The sequence below is a fragment of the Eriocheir sinensis genome, chromosome 35 (genome assembly GCF_024679095.1).
Source record: "Eriocheir sinensis breed Jianghai 21 chromosome 35, ASM2467909v1, whole genome shotgun sequence".
NCBI classification, from domain to species: Eukaryota; Metazoa; Arthropoda; class Malacostraca; order Decapoda; family Varunidae; genus Eriocheir; species Eriocheir sinensis.
The window spans coordinates 13,836,229-13,855,368 of NC_066543.1; the positions used below are offsets into that span (position 1 = coordinate 13,836,229).

The 19,140-nt window shown below is 39.3% G+C and overlaps 1 protein-coding gene across 1 annotated transcript; it reads right to left on the reverse strand.

Annotated features, from left to right (window-relative positions):
* Nucleotides 1–130: 130 nt before the first annotated feature.
* Nucleotides 131–18,373, reverse strand: LOC127007452 (myosin heavy chain, muscle-like). Its single transcript, XM_050878494.1, has 22 exons — nucleotides 18,248–18,373; nucleotides 16,395–16,971; nucleotides 16,260–16,287; nucleotides 15,968–16,070; nucleotides 15,731–15,820; nucleotides 15,448–15,610; nucleotides 14,847–14,950; nucleotides 12,344–12,481; nucleotides 11,963–12,232; nucleotides 11,684–11,854; nucleotides 11,215–11,545; nucleotides 10,075–10,118; nucleotides 9,824–9,911; nucleotides 9,605–9,722; nucleotides 9,048–9,165; nucleotides 8,446–8,919; nucleotides 7,416–8,302; nucleotides 7,156–7,242; nucleotides 6,221–6,458; nucleotides 4,967–5,754; nucleotides 3,438–3,891; nucleotides 131–1,160 (listed from the first exon to the last, which is right to left on the reverse strand). Exons 2-22 carry the CDS (start codon nucleotides 16,900–16,902, stop codon nucleotides 645–647), a joined length of 5,718 nt encoding a protein of 1,905 aa, XP_050734451.1. The 5' UTR covers nucleotides 16,903–16,971; nucleotides 18,248–18,373; the 3' UTR covers nucleotides 131–644.
* Nucleotides 18,374–19,140: the final 767 nt, after the last annotated feature.

Here is a 19,140-nt window from a genome sequence, read left to right on the forward strand (position 1 = left end):
GGCATGTCCTCAGAGGAGCTTGTTAATTGTTCTGAGACATTTTATGATGAAGTAGCAAATGTACCGCCATGTTATATATTACTTCTGATGCCTAAAACATATTGTCTTTCAGGGTGAGAGGAAGGATTGGTTTACTGTATTAAATTATTTATTCGCATTATAATTTCACACAGAAGCTCTCTGTAAAGTAGACTGCAGCTGACAAACTTATCAAGGTTAATCGTTTGCTTTTCTTTTTACGTATTTTCAGTTAGTCGTTCCAGATGGAATTTTCCACCGTTACAGAAACAACGCTCGACTAGAAAACAATTATTGTTGTATGGCTCAAGGCGAATTAAACTCTACGTCTAATGGTTGGCCAAATACAGCTTAGATCAGTTACCCTGTAAAGGAGCGATGTGTCAAACAAATGTTTTGGTACGACTAAAGTGGTAAGAACAGCCTCAGTACCTATTTAATATGTTTTTGCATTTATTTCAACAGAACAAGTGAAAGTGGTATCAGTTATATTTTGATTGGTTACATTCAGGACATAATCAGTGTATGTTTAATTTGTCCCCGAGAAATCGAAATAGTGCTATATTGCTGATGTACCATTGGTTTTATTAAACGTAAACAATTTTTTTTTGTCGGATTACAAATAATTATGCGACGGCAACTTCCTCAAGCTCCTGCTGGGCCTTGCGGAACTTAGCCAGGTTGAGGGCAGCGATCTCCTCGGCCTCCTCGATCTGCCTCTTGTAGGTCTTGATCTTTTGCTGCAGTTTGTCGACGAGATCTTGCATCCTATCGTGGTTCTTCTTGTCCTCGTCGGCCTGGAAGGTGAGCTCCTTGATGCGTCTCTCACACTTCCTCAGGTTCTTCTGGGCGTCGGAGTGGCGGCGAGACTCGTCATCCAGTTGGCATTCCAAATCACGAACTCGGCCTTCCAGCTTGCCCAAAGATTTCTTTACGGCTTTCTGGGCGTTGCCCTCACTTTCTTCAAACTTAGCTTGTAGTTCCTTGTAAGAGACTTCCAGGGCCTTTCGCATCTTTTCTTGGTTCTGGGCGTGTTCCTGTTCAGAGCGGAGTTCATCGGCCAGGCGTGCGGCGTCCACCATGGCCTTCTTGGCCTTCTCTTCGGAATTCTTGGCCTCGTTCAACATCTCGTCCAAGTCGGCCTACAAAATAAGAGTGCATATATTTTTTTCCTGATGTTATTGTCGGCCTCCACACAAGATAATTTATCATCTGCCAAATGTTCAAAGCCCAAAGTCCAAAGGAACTAAAGTTCAAGGCGACGTGTAGTGTTTATCAAATTTTCAAATTTACTTTGACTGTACACACACACACACACACACACACACACACACACACACATATATATATATATATATATATATATATATATATATATATATATATATATATATATATATATATATATATATATATATATATATATATATATATATATATATATATATATATATATATATATATATATGTGTGTGTGTGTAATTTCAATGACACGTTAAAAATGTATGACATGTTTCCAAGAAAGGCTCATTGCAGCCCTGTTGCTTTCATAAACTCGTTTTATTTTTTTTTATTTGTGAAAGATAGACATCCGTTTCTTTGGTATTTACTGTTTACCTGCGAGTTATTTCTTCAGCAGATTATTAACACACTTGACAAAATATGTACTGATGCATAAAAGGTATGAAACATTATGATACCCTGGACCGTAGGAAGCTGACATGAGACTTTACAACTTCCCAAATGTTTTCAAGAAGGTCCAATATGTCATTAATAAGATGCCCATTAAATATGTTCAGTGTCTGAGGTTCATCGTTCTTCAGCTTCCAGCCTTGAGTCTTGTAAGTCCCTCCCAACAGGAATTACAAGACTCTAGGCTGGGAGCTGCAGAACGCTTAGCTCCAGACCTTGCAATCGTTTTTGATTGGGATGCGAGGAACTTGGTGCCCCTGAATGCCTCAAAAACTCAGTTTCTCTGCCTGTCAAGTCGACACAGTCATCCAAACACCTACCTTTCCCCTATTCTTCGTCCAGCCTGGGCAATGAAAGAGGATGGAAGTCAAATCTGATGGTAAACACTGAACTCTCTTAAGAATGGAGATTCCGAGAAAGAAGAGTGAAGCAAGACGTGCTCCACTTTCGAATTCATGTAGTTCAAGAAATTCACATAGTTGGTTGAATTAGGTGAGAAATAAACAGCTCAGACGTATTTAGTAATAAAATGACAATTCAGTGTTAGCCAGATGTTAGAAAATTCTAAAGAATTAAGGTTGTGGGCACGAAAGCAAGTGATGTCATTGCGTACGTAAACGTAGCATCCAGCTTTGGATTAAACACAGCATAAAGATAGTAAGAAGGAACAGAGTAGAGATTACTGTCAGAAGCCTTAAAACCTGTATTTCGGTTCGGAAGAAAAGGTGAGGTTTAAAAGGAGAGAGATGGTGTTCTACAGAATGGAAATTAGAGCGAGGACCCCGAATGCTGTAGAAATTGATGAAGGAAAAGTTGGAAAAATAATCAAGACACCATTTTAGGTCTTTAACTGAAGTGGGGTTCGACCTGGGCATATTTCTAGTCCCCTCCAGAGATGGGGACTCCGAGGTGGTTGTTAAAACTTTCCATTATATATTTTGGTAATTTTGAGAAAATGGTGTTTGTCGCTTGTATGTATTTTGGTGTGGAAGGTAGGAGAATATATCTTTGGGGAACATACTGAACTACTCTGATGTTAATGAGAATAGGGAAACGGAAAATGAGGACACAGGAGAGTATATGAAAGGTTTGCAGCACCTCCTCGCCTTCTGTATATACCTTACCGAGAGTGGCTTACCCCGTGTCGGTAGGTGTCTACCTGTCTACTCTACTAGGTAGTTTTTTGCTCACGAACAGCCATAATGACGATGCTGACCTGTGTGTTGTGGTGCGGGTCGGAAGTGCTTGTTGGACTAGGCTACTATTTGGTGAGGGTATGATACTATTTATGAGTGATGGGTGGCTCTTTCGGTGTATTTAGGTTGTTGTTCTGGTTAGGTTACTTTAGGTTAATTTCATCATTTTAGATGATGCTACCCTGTACGTTTTGGGGAGCGGCACACAAGTAAAGGTGGGCCCATATTTTGGTTCGTTGAACCAATAATTGTAATAGTTATATGCGACGTAAATAGTAATTAAATACGTACATTAAGACACATCAAATTAATCCATAAAATAATAGTTTCCTCCGTGAAATCCTTGGGTGACCTTTAACAAATAATTACCGTCATCTCTTGCTCCCATTCTATATATAACGACCGTGGTTGTATAAGTTATTTGGAATTTCGTAATAATTTATCTTAATAATTTTAACTCTATAACTCTCTTCTCACCGAAATATGCACGTTCACACTTATTGTTTTACAAAATGAAAACAATGTACTTACTTGCAAGGTTTGCATCTCGCCTTCCAGCTTCCTCCTGGCCAGGGTGAGGTTGCTGCACTGGCTGTTGAGCTGACCCAACTGCTCTTGGGCGTCAGCAAAATCTGCTTCTGCCTGGCGGCGGGCCCTGTCAGATTGTTCCAGCAAAGACCGAGTTTCTTCCAGCTCTCCTTGCAGGGCGTTGCCGCGACGATCGGAAATACCTAACTGCTCGCGGTATTCAGAAGCAGTACGGTGCTGGTCCTCCACCTTCAGCTCCATATCCTTGGATTCTGTCTGCAGTTTCTTGAAGGCCTTCTGCATCTCAGAGTGAGCCTTGCTTGAGTGATCAAGAGAGATTTCCAGTTCATTGATGTCGGACTCAAGCTTCTTTTTCTGACGGAGAGCTTCGGCTTTGGCCTTGGCTTCAGCCTCAAGTGAAGCCTGCATAGAATCCATAGCTTGCTGGTGGCATTTCCTAGAAATTAAAAATACGATATAGATTAATCTATTGGCACACACACACACACACACACACACACACACACACACACACCGCTACCGCTAGCTCTCCGGTAGATGAATCGGTTAGAGCGCCGCGCTGCAAGGCTTCACGGCAAAAACAGGCGGCGGTTCGAGCCCCGCTCAGGTTGACTAGGAGTGGTTACTGTCCCCCCTTGAGCAAGGGAGGTGGGATTGTGTGGTGTGTGAGGTCCTGGCAGTACCCAGAGATCGACAATAATGAGCACTTGCTCAAGTGCTAGAGAAACCAAGTCCAACTCGTGATCAGGCCGTGGTGAATTACAGACACACACACACACACACACACACACACACACACACACACACACACACACACACACACACACACACACACACACACCCACACACACACACACACACACACACACACACACATATATATATATATATATATATATATATATATATATATATATATATATATATATATATATATATATATATATATATATATATATATATATATATATATATATATATATATATATATATATATATATATATATATATATATATATATATATATATATATATATATATATATATATATATATATATATATATATATATATATATATATATATATATATATATATATATATATATATATATATATATATATATATATATATATATATATATATATATATATATATATATATATATATATATAATAGATATATATATATATATATATATATATATATATATATATATATATATATATATATATATATATATATATATATATATATATATATATATATATATATATATATATATATATATATATATATATATATATATATATATATATATATATATATATATATATATATATATATATATATATATATATATATATATATATATATATATATATATATATATATATATATATATATATATATATATATATATATAGATATATATATATATATATATATATATATATATATATATATATATAAACCTACTCTGTTATCTCAGTCGTGATATAAATCACACACCTTGTGTTCTCGAACTCTTCTTCCTTCTCTTGAATGCGACGGTCAATCTCCTGCCTAACCTGGCTGAGCTCCAACTGGCCGCGGAGAACCTTGTTCTCTTCCTGTTCCAGGGCAGCCTCGGCCTCCTCCAGGGCAGCTTGAAGTTCATCCTTCTCGACTTCCAGTCGCTTAACGTTCTTTTCCAGCTCGTGGAAGGATCGGCCACCTTCGCTTATCTGATCCACAAGATCCTTGATTTCGTCACCAAGATTCTTATTTTCACGTCGAGCCGCATCAAGGTGTTCGAGATTTTCTTCATATGCAGCCTTAATACGGAAATGCTCTGTAGAGTAGTTGCGACACTCCTTTTGAGAAGCATCCAGTTCAGCAGCAAGATCCTCAACCTTCAATTTCCATTCCGAAAGGATTCTGTCGAAGTTCTTTTGCTTCTTCTCTGCCGAGGACGCCAAGGTTTGGGCCCGCTCTGCTGCGATTTGTGCATCCTCAATTTCAGAGGCCAACCGCTGCTTAGCTTTTTCCAAACTAAGGTTCTTGATGTTCAACTGTTCTATTTGTGACTCCGCTTCTTCCAAGCGTGCTGCCAGCTTCATGCGCGCCGCCTCAATTTCTTCAGCTCGCGCCACACCCTCAGATTCGAATTTAGAACGCCACATCTGAATGTCAGCATTAGCCTGGGACAATAATCGCTGCATATCAGCCTTGGCTTCACTCTCTGCATCAAGCTGCTCTCGGAGGCCGATAATGTCGTGCTCCAAGTTGCGGCACTTGCCAAGTAGCGTTGCGCGCTCCTGCAAGCAGAATATCAATAATAATTTAGTTATTTGAAAGGATTGCATGTCCTCAGACCGAGAATGCCAGATACACTAATGATATTATATAGTTTATGATATTGTAACCATCCAACAACCTTTAAAAATATGACCATAAAAATAAGATATTACTTTCATATAAATTATATGAAAATAATGTGCTAAAAATGTTGTTTGAGGTAAAGGGAATATAAATTTTCATTACTGCATTATATGATATACGTATTACAATATATGTAAGTTTCTATTCATTATATAATAGATTAGATGTAAATTTATATTTACTTGCTCTCAAATAACGTTTTTTTTCATTAATGTTTAAGCCAGTCGTTCTAAAACAGAAACACACTACAGAGATACGTTTCTTCTCTCCTTTGAAGTAAAAAGTGCTTGGCGATCAATGACTCTTCCCACTGCCCGCCACCGAACAGCAAATATTACTAACCCGACTCTCCTCGTCCGACATTTTTCTGTTGTCCTCCAGCTGGTTGGTGAGTGACAACTTCAGCTTGGACAGCTGACCGATCTGGTTCTCGGCCTCCTCCAACTGGCGCAGAAGGTCTCCGTTCTCCGCTGCTAACTTTTTCTTGGTAGCGTCGAAATCGCTGAGGGTGCGGTTCGACTCATCCAGCCTTGCATTTACTTCGGCAATTTGCTGCTGAATCTGTTTGGCTGTCTTCTCATATATATATATATATATATATATATATATATATATATATATATATATATATATATATATATATATATATATATATATATATATATATATATATATATATATATATATATATATATATATATATATATATATATATATATATATATATATATATATATATATATATATATATATATATATATATATATATATATATATATATATATATATATATATATATATATATATATATATATATATATATATATATATATATATATATATATATATATATATATATATATATATATATATATATATATATATATGTAATTCTGTATCATTCTGATTTAAGGTATTACTATATTCTGCAGCAACAGGTACATAATTTCAACAACGTCTTAAGCATTAAGAATGGAAAAAATCTAATTCAGTTAAAGAAATAAATGTTGAGAGGTCTTGCCTCTCAGATAATACGAAAAATACGAGAGAGAGAGAGAGAGAGAGAGAGAGAGAGAGAGAGAGAGAGAGAGAGAGAGAGAGAGAGAGAGAGAGAGAGAGAGAGAGAGAGAGAGAGAGAGAGAGAGAGAGAGAGAGAGAGAGAGAGAGAGAGAGAGAGAGAGAGAGAGAGAGAGAGAGAGAGAGAGAGAGAGAGAGAGAGAGAGAGGTTAACATCAAAGATCTATCGATTTGTAATATTGATATTTGGCAAAAGTTAAGATCTTACCTTATCGCGGGCCAGACCGTCGAGGGTAGCCCTTGCGTCCTCTGCGTCACGTTTCATGGAGTCCTTGTCCTTCTCCAGCCTGAAGATATATATATATATATATATATATATATATATATATATATATATATATATATATATATATATATATATATATATATATATATATATATATATATATATATTCTTACACATATTCCAGAACCCTATATCTTTTATTAGCATATACGTATAATTTTGATAATAACTTACCTGGCTTTCATCTTATTAAGGTAATCAATTTGTTCTGAAAGGTCTGTTATAGCGTCGTTGTGCTTCCTGCGAAGAAGAGAAAGGGCAGACTCATGCTGAATATTGGTCTCCTCTAGGTCGCGGCGGAGCTTGCTCAGCTCAGCCTCACGCTTCTTGTTCAGCTCGATCTGGGAGGCAGTTGCTCCTCCAGCCTCCTCCAGGCGATCGCCGAGTTCCGACAGATCCTTAGCCAAGCCAGTCTTACTCTTTTCAGCCTTTGCGCGGGACTGTCGCTCATATTCAAGTTCCTGTTCTAGTTCGTCAATTCTGCCCTGCTGCTCTTTGATTTGTCTTTGTACCTTCGAAACCTGGAGCTGCTCCTCTTCAATCTTAGAAACGAGTGCTGCATATTCTTTATCTTTGCGATGAATTGTGTTCTCGATATCTTTTTGATTACGTTCCAGGTCGGCAATGGCTTCTTGAGTCAGCTTGAGGTCACCCTCCACTTTTCTCTTTGCTTTCTCAACATCGCTACGAAGTTTTTTCTCTCGCTCCAGGGAGTCCTCAAGTTCGTCCAGAGTGTGTTCCAACTTAGACTTGATGTTGCCGAAGTGGTTGCTTTTATCTTCAAGACTCTGGAGATCCTCTGATGTCTTTTGATTACATTCCTGCAAGTGTTTCTTTTCCTTATTGATTTTATTAATGAGTTCCTCCTGGTGGGCGACTTCTTCATTTAGGTTATGGATTTGTTGGTCTTTTGTAGCCTTGTCCTGCTCTCCCTTTTGAATTGTCAGCTCAACATCAGATAGGTCTTTCTTGAGACGCGAGATCTCTTGTTCAGACTTTTTCTTACCTTGCACCAGTTGATTGCGAGTTTCCTCCTCGTTTGCCAGGCGCTCAGTTATTTCCTGGGTGTTAAAATACGTATTAATATCAGTTCATATCAAATATGGCAATCTTATCGTCAACTAGACTTAAAGTAGGCAACAATCACTGTTTCACAATGATCTCATTTACTTTTACTAATATAATAAATCTCAAAATCACTTACAGTAAGTTGATTCTCGAGATCGGTTTTCTGACTTTGGAGTTTGTTCTGCTTGTCCAAGAATTCGCTCACACCACCCTTAGCAGAGTCGAGAGCCATCAGTAGGTTATTCTTTGCCTCTTGCAGGGTCGTATTAGTGGCTTGAAGTTCTTCTCGAATCTTGACTGCCTTTGCGTATTCCTTCTCAGCGGTCTCAGCTTTCTCCTCCAGGGCAAGGAGTTCATCCTCGATGCGCGTCACTGTGAGACGAGGCTTCAGGGTAATCCAGAGTGAGTACCAAAGCCAGCTACGCATCTTCATATACTTCCTGATGTTGCGTTGAACCACCAATAGGGAAATGCGCTGCTTCTGCAACTTGTCGTACACCTTCCGGGCGGCAAATCCGCGAATCCAAGCCTGCAGCCATGTGAGAAGCATACCGATCCGGTCATCACGCAAGTCTTCCATTTGGCCAAGAACTCCGGCACGGAAGAATACCTGCATAAAACATTTGGAAAATAGAACAAGGCATTAAAAGTTATTCTGAAGAACTTGTTTGTATAAACCGTCCATAAAACACGCATAAATTCCCATTGGCACAAATTATGAGTTAAGCGAGCACGTACTTTCGTGTGACCCAGACGGTAGGACTCTTCATCCAGCTTAACCTTGTCAAAACAAGCTTTGGCAGACTTCTTGTCGTCCCTGATCTCGGACATGATTTTAGAAGCCAAGATCTTGTACCTGTAAAACGTAGAACAATGAATAAATCATTATAACTTCCATCGTTTGTAATTTATCTGAAAATTAGTTATAATAGGAGTGGCGTTGCCTCGAGGGAGACAATGGAGAATATAGAAGAGAGTCGTGCTGCCAGGCTGGCTGGGAACTCGGAGCGATACAGGGCTCTGTCACGAAGGACTAGAACCCTTCTGAAGAGGGATAGGGAGAGGTATGCCAGAGATCTCGCTGAGGATGTTGAGGGTTGTTAAAATGTAACCGACCTTAGACCTGCCTTTCGAGCTCTGAAGAAGAATGACCCCCATCTTCACCCGGCACTGTCATTTCCGACGTACTTATATAAAACAAAAGTACAAAATCTATATGTAGCAGTATTCAGTCGCCATTGGTACCATGAAAACCCTTTTTTTTTTTATTAGAGATTGGTATTTTTTGTACTTACCGATGCTTGAAGTCCGGATAGACCATCCTGTTGGGGAAACCCTTGCGACAGATACGGATGCCTTCAAGCACACCGTTACAAGTCAGCTGGTGCATGATGAGGGCCGCGTCAGTCACACCTGTGGGGCGTTAGAAGCGTAAATGAACCAGAAGCGTCATAATCTCATTGAAGTATAAGTGTTCAGCTAAGAGGTCTAGGAGGTCATGGCGCCAGACTCACCCGGGGACTTGGTCTCGTTGGGCACAATGCAACGGATGAAGTGAGGGTGAGTGGCGTTCAGGGTCCTCATCAGGTTGTTCAGCTGATCCTAGAGGAGCAAGGGAATTGAACAATTTTATCACGTTTTCTTGTGAACGGACAATATTAATAATTAGAAACCTGTTGTTTACAGATAATTTGAAATGGATATCATCGAATAGGTTTGAACTTTATTGAAAGACTTGCATATAGGATTATAAGCAAAAACTTACTCTGTAGGATGATGACACTGTTTTGAATCCTCCTGACTTCTTGCCTGCAAAAAAAATATGGAGATTATGGATGAATATATATATATATATATATATATATATATATATATATATATATATATATATATATATATATATATATATATATATATATATATATATATATATATATATATATATATATATATATATATATATATATATATATATATATATATATATATATATATATATATATATATATATATATATATATATATATATATATATATATATATATATATATATATATATATATATATATATATATATATATATATATATATATATATATATATATATATATATATATATATATATATATATATATATATATATATATATATATATATATATATATATATATATATATATATATATATATATATATATATATATATATATATATATATATTTATTTGCAAACCTGTGTCATGGGATGATAGTAAAATCTATATAAATAATATTTTTGCATTATTATTTGATAGGTGTTTTTGTTTGATTTTTATGCCTGTCATAATTTATGTGCCATTCAAGCAGCTTTAGGCGCAGTAATGTCAGACCCTGAACTCGGTCCGACTCGAAGTGGAGGAGCCATCGCTCCTTGTCACTCTGGAAGTAAAGGAAATGTTTGTTAATAAGAAGAAAGTAGAGTAGGTAAATGCCGTTATTACCATCCATTTAATGCATCAGGATTTCATTTTTTTTTATTTAAATTGGGATTTTTAATATTTCTGTAATAAAATCCTGTGCGGAAAACTGGAGTCAGTTATTCTTAATTACTGTCAAGTATAAGGTAAGCATCGACTACACTGTCTTAGCTAAATTCAGATGGTGATATCAAGCTCAAAAGATTTTCTCTTTAATGAAGCCTTTTATGGATTTATATTTTAGTCTTATTGGTTCAAATGAACCAACACATACCAGCGCCAATTCCCAATGTGGATACCATGCAAACTATTTAAATTTGGAAAACCTTTGCCATCTCAACACTTCTTTGTCCTAAAGCATGGGCTTCCGAGAATACTTCACCTTAAAAAATCGTGGCATCTAAATACAAGCCAGGCAAATATATTTAGCTTTTCGTTATATACTTACCACCCTTCTTATCATCGCCGCCGCCAGACTGCCCAGGATGGTCAGCGAAGATCGTAACTGTTAGTTCATTGCTAGCTTTCTTCAGCAGATCGACCAAGGTGTCGTTTAAAGGATCCTTATTTTTCTCAAGCCATCCACTTAAGTTGTAGCTCACGGTGCCGGCGTAGTGGACAATGGCGAAATGGGCCTCAGGATTCCCCGGCTTGGGTGGTTTGGGCTTGATAAATACTGGAGTCTTGCCGAGGTGGTTTGCATTCAGCTTCTCAGCGAAAGACTTGTCTGTGGCCTTAGGGAACATGGACTCTTCTTCCAGGATGGACAGGAGACCCATTTTCTGTGGAAAACTCGGAGTTAAAATCCTGAGGTAGTAATAGTTCATGTATTATTGAGAATAGTTTTCTGGGAAACCTTCACTTCATGAAATTTTTACTTGATTAAAAAGTAAAAGGATACTGAGTGTTGAAAATGATACCTTTTCGAAGAGCTCGATGCAGGCCTGCAGGTCCATGCCGAAGTCCACGAAGACCCAGTTGATGCCCTCCTTCTTGTACTCCTCCTGCTCCAGCACGAACATGTGGTGGTTGAAGAACTGCTGCAGCTTCTCATTACAGAAGTTGATGCAGATCTGCTCGAAGCCGTTGAACTGTTGGATGAGAAAATTGGTTGAATGTTTAGAAAACAGTTCACTTACCTATAAAAATCAGAACTAATAATACATACGCAAAAGGCATTTCTTAGAACAATAACTTACGTCAAAGATCTCAAAGCCGGCAATGTCCAACACACCGATGAAGGAAGCGCGCTTGAGACCGGTGGCAAGGGTGTCGTTACACTTGGAAACGATGAACTTGAAGACGCGATCAAAGAGAGCTTTAGACATGGCACCGATGGAGTAGGTACACTGGTCAACGTTCATACCCTTAGACACAAACTCAGTTCCGACCTTGATCTTGGGCTTCGTGATGGCCATGTACAAGTCATTGACGTCCACACCCATGAGTTTTGCGACTTTCTCTCCAGCCTGAATGAGAAGCAACAGCATGTTATGATGTACTGAAATTAAAGTAAAAATCGAAAACAACTACTACTGAATTCCATTTACATGTCAAATGGGTACTAAAATGCAACTCACCTCAGTGCCGTCAGCTTCCGCCTGCTCCTCACGGCCTCTTTGCTTAAACTTCAACTCTCCGAGGTGCATGACGGAAGCGGTGACCTTATACACGTTCTCCACCTCTGTCTTTGTGAAGCCCAGGATGTCGAAGGCATCCTGGATCAAAGATGATATTATTTTAATAGGTCCTTACTGTATAAAAATACTTTACAGCCAATCGGCCGTTTGTCCATTTCTTTCAACATGATTGATGAATCCTGACACTCACCTCGGCGTTAAATATATTGTTTTAAAGGTGAAGTAGAAACTAAATGTATCGTGTAAATTAAGTGATAGTGTTTGCCATTTTGTTTGATTGGCTAAATAAGGCCAGACCCATGCTTGGGATTTTATTGAATAACGATTATACCTTATCTATCAAATGAAGTTCTGGCCGAAGCATAAGCTCTCAATGAGAACCATTTACCGTGGCGCCACTTTGATCCGTCACAGTACAAAACATCTGACTTATCTGCTCGTTCGTTTGTCGCTCTTTTGGCTCGGTCAAAACCACTGTGTAACAATTTTTTACTTTTTCTTGTTTCTGGGCAGAAGGTATTATTTCTCAATTGCTTATGCCTAAAGTAAATGGAAAAGACCTATTTTTTCTTCAGACTGATTTTGTGACCTGGGTAATGAAATTTACCTACATTCCCTGCACCCATTCCACCTGTACCCATTCCACCAGAGAGAAAGCAGCCACCCTCAGAGGAGAGCAGCAACTCAGAAGTGGAGGGAAACGTTAAAGATTCAGATTACAATTTCAGAGGTGCAGCTGCTTAGAGAAACATACTACCCCAACCAAAGAGACCTCATTGACTTGATCAGAGATCTTGGTCTAGTAAAGTCGAATGCCGAGCTTTTAACACGCAGGCTCAAGGAGTGAACTTTGTCAGATGAAAGTTTGCAAGTTTCAAGTCGTAGGAAGCGTCACCAGCATTTTTCATTTTATTTTCAATCCTCAAGATGAGGTACTGCTTCTGCCATAATGTATTCAGTCTGTCCCTGCTGCCCGAATCAATGGTGCTTTTTCATTGTTAGCTCAACCAGAAGCTTAAAAGCTGCGCTGCTCCATAACGGGATAAAGTATCCGTCTCATTTCCTGGCTCATTCGGTGCACCTCAGAGAGGAATACAACAATTCCAAAACATTGCTGGAAGCCTTGAAGAATGATGAGTATGGCTGGGAAGTTATCAGAGACTTTAAAATGGTGGCATTCATGATGGGTCTCCAAGGAGGATTTACAGCTTCCCTGTTATCTTTGCCTTAAGGGGAACAGGGATACTCCATCTCTGTACCACAGGAAGCGCTGGCCACAACGAACTGAGTTAGTTCTTTATTGAGAGACAAAGTGTCAAATGTCAGCCACTAGTGGACCCTCAGAAGGTATTGTTCCCATCATTGCACATAAAATTGGGTCTTATGGATCAGTTAGGCACATCTCTTGCGCTGGAGTCTGAAGGTTTCAAGTACCTTCAAGACTTCCTTCCTTAGCTATCTGAGACAAAGGTCAAAGCTGGTGTCTTCGTTTGACCACAAATAAAGAAGATCCTGGAGGGCACAGAATTCTCCAGCGAGCAAAGTAGCAAGGAAAAAGAAGCTTGGAACAGCTTCATTGCAGTAGTTAGGGGCTTCTTGGGCAATCACAAGGCCGAAAATTATGTAAAACTAGTTGAGTCTCAGGTGAAGAACTGCGGCAAAATGGGCTGTTGACTGAACCTGGAAGTACATATCCTTGACGCTCTCTTGATAAATTAAGAACAAGGGAGCATATTCAAAGGTGGATGGAGAGTGCTTCCTCCACGTTATACTTGACTTTGAACGCCGCTACCAAAGGAGCGTATGACGAAAACATGAGGGAAGATTATATTTAGGAGCTGATACGTGTAAGTGATTTACATTACAGTCGTAAACTCGAAATACTACTCACTTTTAAACTTTTTGGTCCATTTTATATAGCTGTAGTATCAATACATGTAAAATTTTGATTCGTCTGTTGCTTTATTCAGACCTAATGTAGAAGAAAATGTGCAAACTTGTCGTTTTTTCATCGAATATAGGTTAATTACTAAATTTCATTATTCTGGTCACAAATGCAAAGTCTGAAATAAATAATGGCCATTTTGCATACTTTCACAACATAAGCAAATAAGATATAACACCCAGTATCCAGGAATCTGTGTTATATAGTGAAATTTGCTTCCGGGAGCCATGATAAAACAAAACAGGGGCGGTATGTCTGATCTTCCCATAAGACATGTTCGTAGGCCAATGAGTGCCTCGGACAGTAGTCGAGTTCGGTCTATAATATGTCTCTAAACCTAATTTCGCTAGGTCAAGCTCACCTAAAAGTCGTTCTGTTTTAGTTACTAGGTGCCAGTACACTCCAATTTAGGACCCCTTAACTACTTGGGAGGCTTATTCGATGCATTTAGCAAATGGTAGGCAAACCTACTTTGTGCTACCACATTGTAATACTTACATGACAGAACTGCATGTCCTCCTTGTCGTCGATGGAGGGGACAGTGACTTTGCCCTGGGACACGTAGTGGTAGTCGTAGATGTCGTTGCTCAAGCAACATATCGCTAAGGAGAATGATGGAGGAATATTAATGAGACAAACTCATTCTGCTTTCCGTTGCTATATATATGTATATATATATATATATATATATATATATATATATATATATATATATATATATATATATATATATATATATATATATATATATATATATATATATATATATATATATATATATATATATATATATATATATATATATATATATATATATATATATATATATGTTTTTTGTACAAATTTAAATTTTCAAGCGAACGAGAACAGAACCCGCAAGGCTTGTCTATATTTTTCCCTCTATTTTCATCTTCCTATTTATTCTTGGGAATGGAGCGAGGTATTACACATTCCTTGCAGAGGACTATGAATTTACTTGTACATTCATGTGTTTTTATGGTGATGAAATGTTCGGGAAAACGAAAGCCATACGGTTGTTCATTCTCAATAAAACAAATCCAGCTTCACTTATTTGCTAGCAAAGTTACCCTCTACTCACGCTTGATCTCAGGGATCTGGTCGGACATCATCTCGTAGAAGATGTGATAGGATCGCTCAAGAGACTGCTGGGAGATGACACGAGCCTTCTCCAGCAGGTAGACCTCGATATCAGCACCAGACAGCTTGCCAGTAGGTTGGAAGTGAATACGGATGAATTTACCCTGAAAAATGAGATGGTCTGATGAAACGAGTAGAGCTTGCTGAAAGAAAATAGATTCCTCTATATCCAAGTGAACATTGCCATTACATAATTTATAGAATCTGAGCGTAGAAAGACTTACGAAGCGAGAAGAATTGTCATTACGGACGGTCTTGGCGTTACCGAAGGCTTCGAGCACAGGGTTGGTCTGAATAATTTGATCTTCCAGATTCTGTAAGGAACAAGAGGGAAGTTTACCATTATGTTTTTTTTATGAGATGGTGATTCTAAGCAGACTCATAATTTCCTTAGCGCGTAAGATATTTTGTCATTTATTTTATGAATATCCTACTTAAAAAAAAAACTGATTTGCATTTACCTGCTTTTCTCCCTCTCCATCCTTCTTGGGAGTGGCGCCGACGTTAGCGAAGTAGGAGAGTACCTTCTTGGTGTTCTCGGTCTTGCCGGCCCCGGACTCGCCGCTGAGCATGAAATTAAGTTGTGCAATTATTTCATGATAAATGTTTAAACCGCTTGAAATGTCTACGTGGCATTTACTCGACATTTAAAAAATCCAATTACTATTAAAAATAACACCCTTGATCATGTCAGTATGCATTTATACGTCAGTTCATGCAGTTGAATTTCTAGAAAACACAAACGCTACTCACGTGATCAACATGGACTGGTTCTCACCAACTGCGAAAAGTAAATATGTGTTAGGGTGTTTTATATATCTGAGAAGCACATGATTATTTACCAGTCTAATACCTTATCACCATTTGATATAATCAGGATAAACTAACCTTGAAGCATGTTGCTGTAGGCGCCGTCGGAGATGGCGAACAAGTGAGGCGGCACCTCATTACGCCTCTTTCCCAAGTAGATCTTGACAGTACGGTTGGTGTAGATGGGGTAGCGCTTGTACGGGTTGACGACGATACAGAAGAGGCCGGAGTAGGTGTAGATGAGCTTGTTGACGTAACGAGTTCTCAAGTTGTAGAGGACGGAGGGGTCGTTTAGGTAGGTCAAGTTGGACATGTCCTCGCATTTCTCGTACTTCGGTGGGTTGACCTGGTTAACCTGGTCCTTCTTGAACTCCTTGACCTCACCGTTAGCCAACACGGAGACCTTGTCCCCTTTGGTACCCTGAATCAAACCCTCGACATACCCCTCCTTGGGATCAGGCACCCAGCAAGACTTCTTCGAATCGTAGGGCTTCGTGGCGTCCTTCATCTTCATCTCCCTTGAGATGTAAAGGAATTCGGACGGATCCGGGTCCGGGCCCGTGGACTTTTTGATGTGGCCAGGCATGGTGGCGGTGGTAGTGGTGGGTGCCTAAAGGTGTCTTAGTGACCGAAAGATCTAGTGGCCTTCTTCTGCCTGCGGAGAAAAAATAAATTTTAGGCTTTGCTCTCCTAATCCAGGTCCTCTGATTGACTATATATTTAGCCAGTCAGTGAGAGAAACATTTAGTTACGTCTATACTCTTGCCTACTCATCTGTCTGTACGTTGTTTCCTCTGTGTGTGTCTGTGTGTGTCTGTCTGTCCGTCTGCCTGTCCGTCTGTCTGTCTGTCTGCCTATCTCTCTCTCTCTCTCTCTCTCTCTCTCTCTCACACACACACACACACACACACACACACACACACACACACACACACACACACACACACACACACACACACACACACACACACACACACACACACACACACACACACACACACACACACACACACACACACACCTGAGGACGACTCCAGACGTGATAGGTACATGGGATATTTTACGTATATAAGGAAAGTGAAGTATCCTTCCAAGTGTGTGCCGCATGGTCAGAGTATTAGTTAAGTGACCAGAATGGGGTGTCGACGAAGAGCATACGCTAACTTTTTTTTCTTGCTCCACGGCTGATTAATTTTCTTCCGGTAAGAAGCCACGGAAGTTATCTGGAAGAGTCTGGTCAGCAGTTTATTGGCGAAATGATATTTTCCAGGACCTTTCTTTCATGCTGCAACAATATTGTGCCATATATTTTTTCTTTTTTTTATATGCAAGATGGCGCCACTATAAACACTCGCCTGCGCCAGAACGGGCTGGGCCGACCATCAGGCCCCACCTGGAAGAAGCCTACCGGCGCAATAGGCAACAACGTAAAAAAAAAAAAAATACTGCCTGCTTGCCTGTAAAAGAACCCGAGATGAAGAGTAAAATCTACCACAAACTTATATAAATAGTACTTGTGATTTATCATTGCCGTGAACAGTGTGATGTATAATACACGCATTCTTAGCGCGTGTCCTTGATTAAGAGATTTGTTAAGCCAACGGTTTCATTTGATGACTGACAACGGATTCCTGCCGGCCGCGTCTAATGAGACGAACTTGCGTGCTTCGAAAGACGATTAGTGGCGCATCTCATTGCGGATTGAACAATGGGAGAAGTCCTGCATCATTGCTTGGTTCACCGTGTGTTCCATTGGCCTGCACTAAAATCAATTTTGCACACACACACACACACACACACACACACACACACACACACACACACACACACGCACACACACACACACACACACACACACACACACACACTCACACACACCTCCTGAATGGCTTCAGCGCTAAGTAAAAAATCTCTCTCCTCAGGAGACTTACGACACGCTTCACTGCACCACTACGAACACACCACCGATCGCAGCACCCACCGGAGCGCGTCTGAGGGCGGCCTGCGCAGCGCCCCTCTGTGATCGCCTCTCGGGGCGTGCTGTAAGGTGAGACCAGTTGGTAAGAATAGCTCTCGGCATTACGCACACACGCACGCATACACTGACCCAGGGGCATTTTTCTCTCTTGGCAAAGAGTAAGGGGTCTCAGGAGTCCTAGCAGCCAGTCTTGCCGAAAGGAATGAGTTATTTAAAGCCGCACTACCTCGAGGCACCCACCAGACCATTCCTTGGCTGTTGCCAAAATATGTTCAGGAACACATTTTTTTCTTCGTGTCAGACTCCTTCAACCGGTTGGTTGATCGTCTAAGTAACTTTTCATGTGTACTGTGGCGATATCAGGTTCTTATTTGTTAGCATGAGTAACTGTATTCTCGCCTTTCTTTTCCATTCTGAATCCTTCTTTTCACTATTTCCTCCAGCTTAATTTATTTGTTCCTTTATTCTTTTGTCTTCCTCCTCCTCCTTCCCTTGTCTTCGGGCTGGGCAGTGACTTTCCGTAGAGTTTTGTTGAAAGGCTTGGAGACTCCAACACCGCATGTTCCCGTCTTCCTGATGTGCATCGTCTTCATTCATCATATCCACGAGTCATTTGCGTGATGACATAGAGGTTTTCTTTTTTTTTTTTAACTATAAACTGCCCGTAGAAATATTGCGTTTTTCGTGAGTGGTCCATGTAATATTTTTTTCAAGTAAATGTTTAAATTTCGTAGTTAATCATTGCTGCTAATTCTGTTTAGTATTGTGTGATAACTGGACATTTTAGCTTTCCTATGTTAGCGTGGCTTCCTTTACCTTTAGTGGCACAGTTATTGAGCTAGGGCA

Coding starts and splice junctions, on each gene's coding strand:
- LOC127007452 (XM_050878494.1), bottom strand. CDS start 16,902: ATGCCTGGCCACATCAAAAAGTCCACGGGCCCGGACCCGGATCCGTCC. Junction 11,546..11,683: donor GCATCGAGCTCTTCGAAAAG/GTATCATTTTCA, acceptor AGTTTTCCACAG/AAAATGGGTCTCCTGTCCAT. Junction 7,243..7,415: donor CTTAATAAGATGAAAGCCAG/GTAAGTTATTAT, acceptor ATATATCTTCAG/GCTGGAGAAGGACAAGGACT.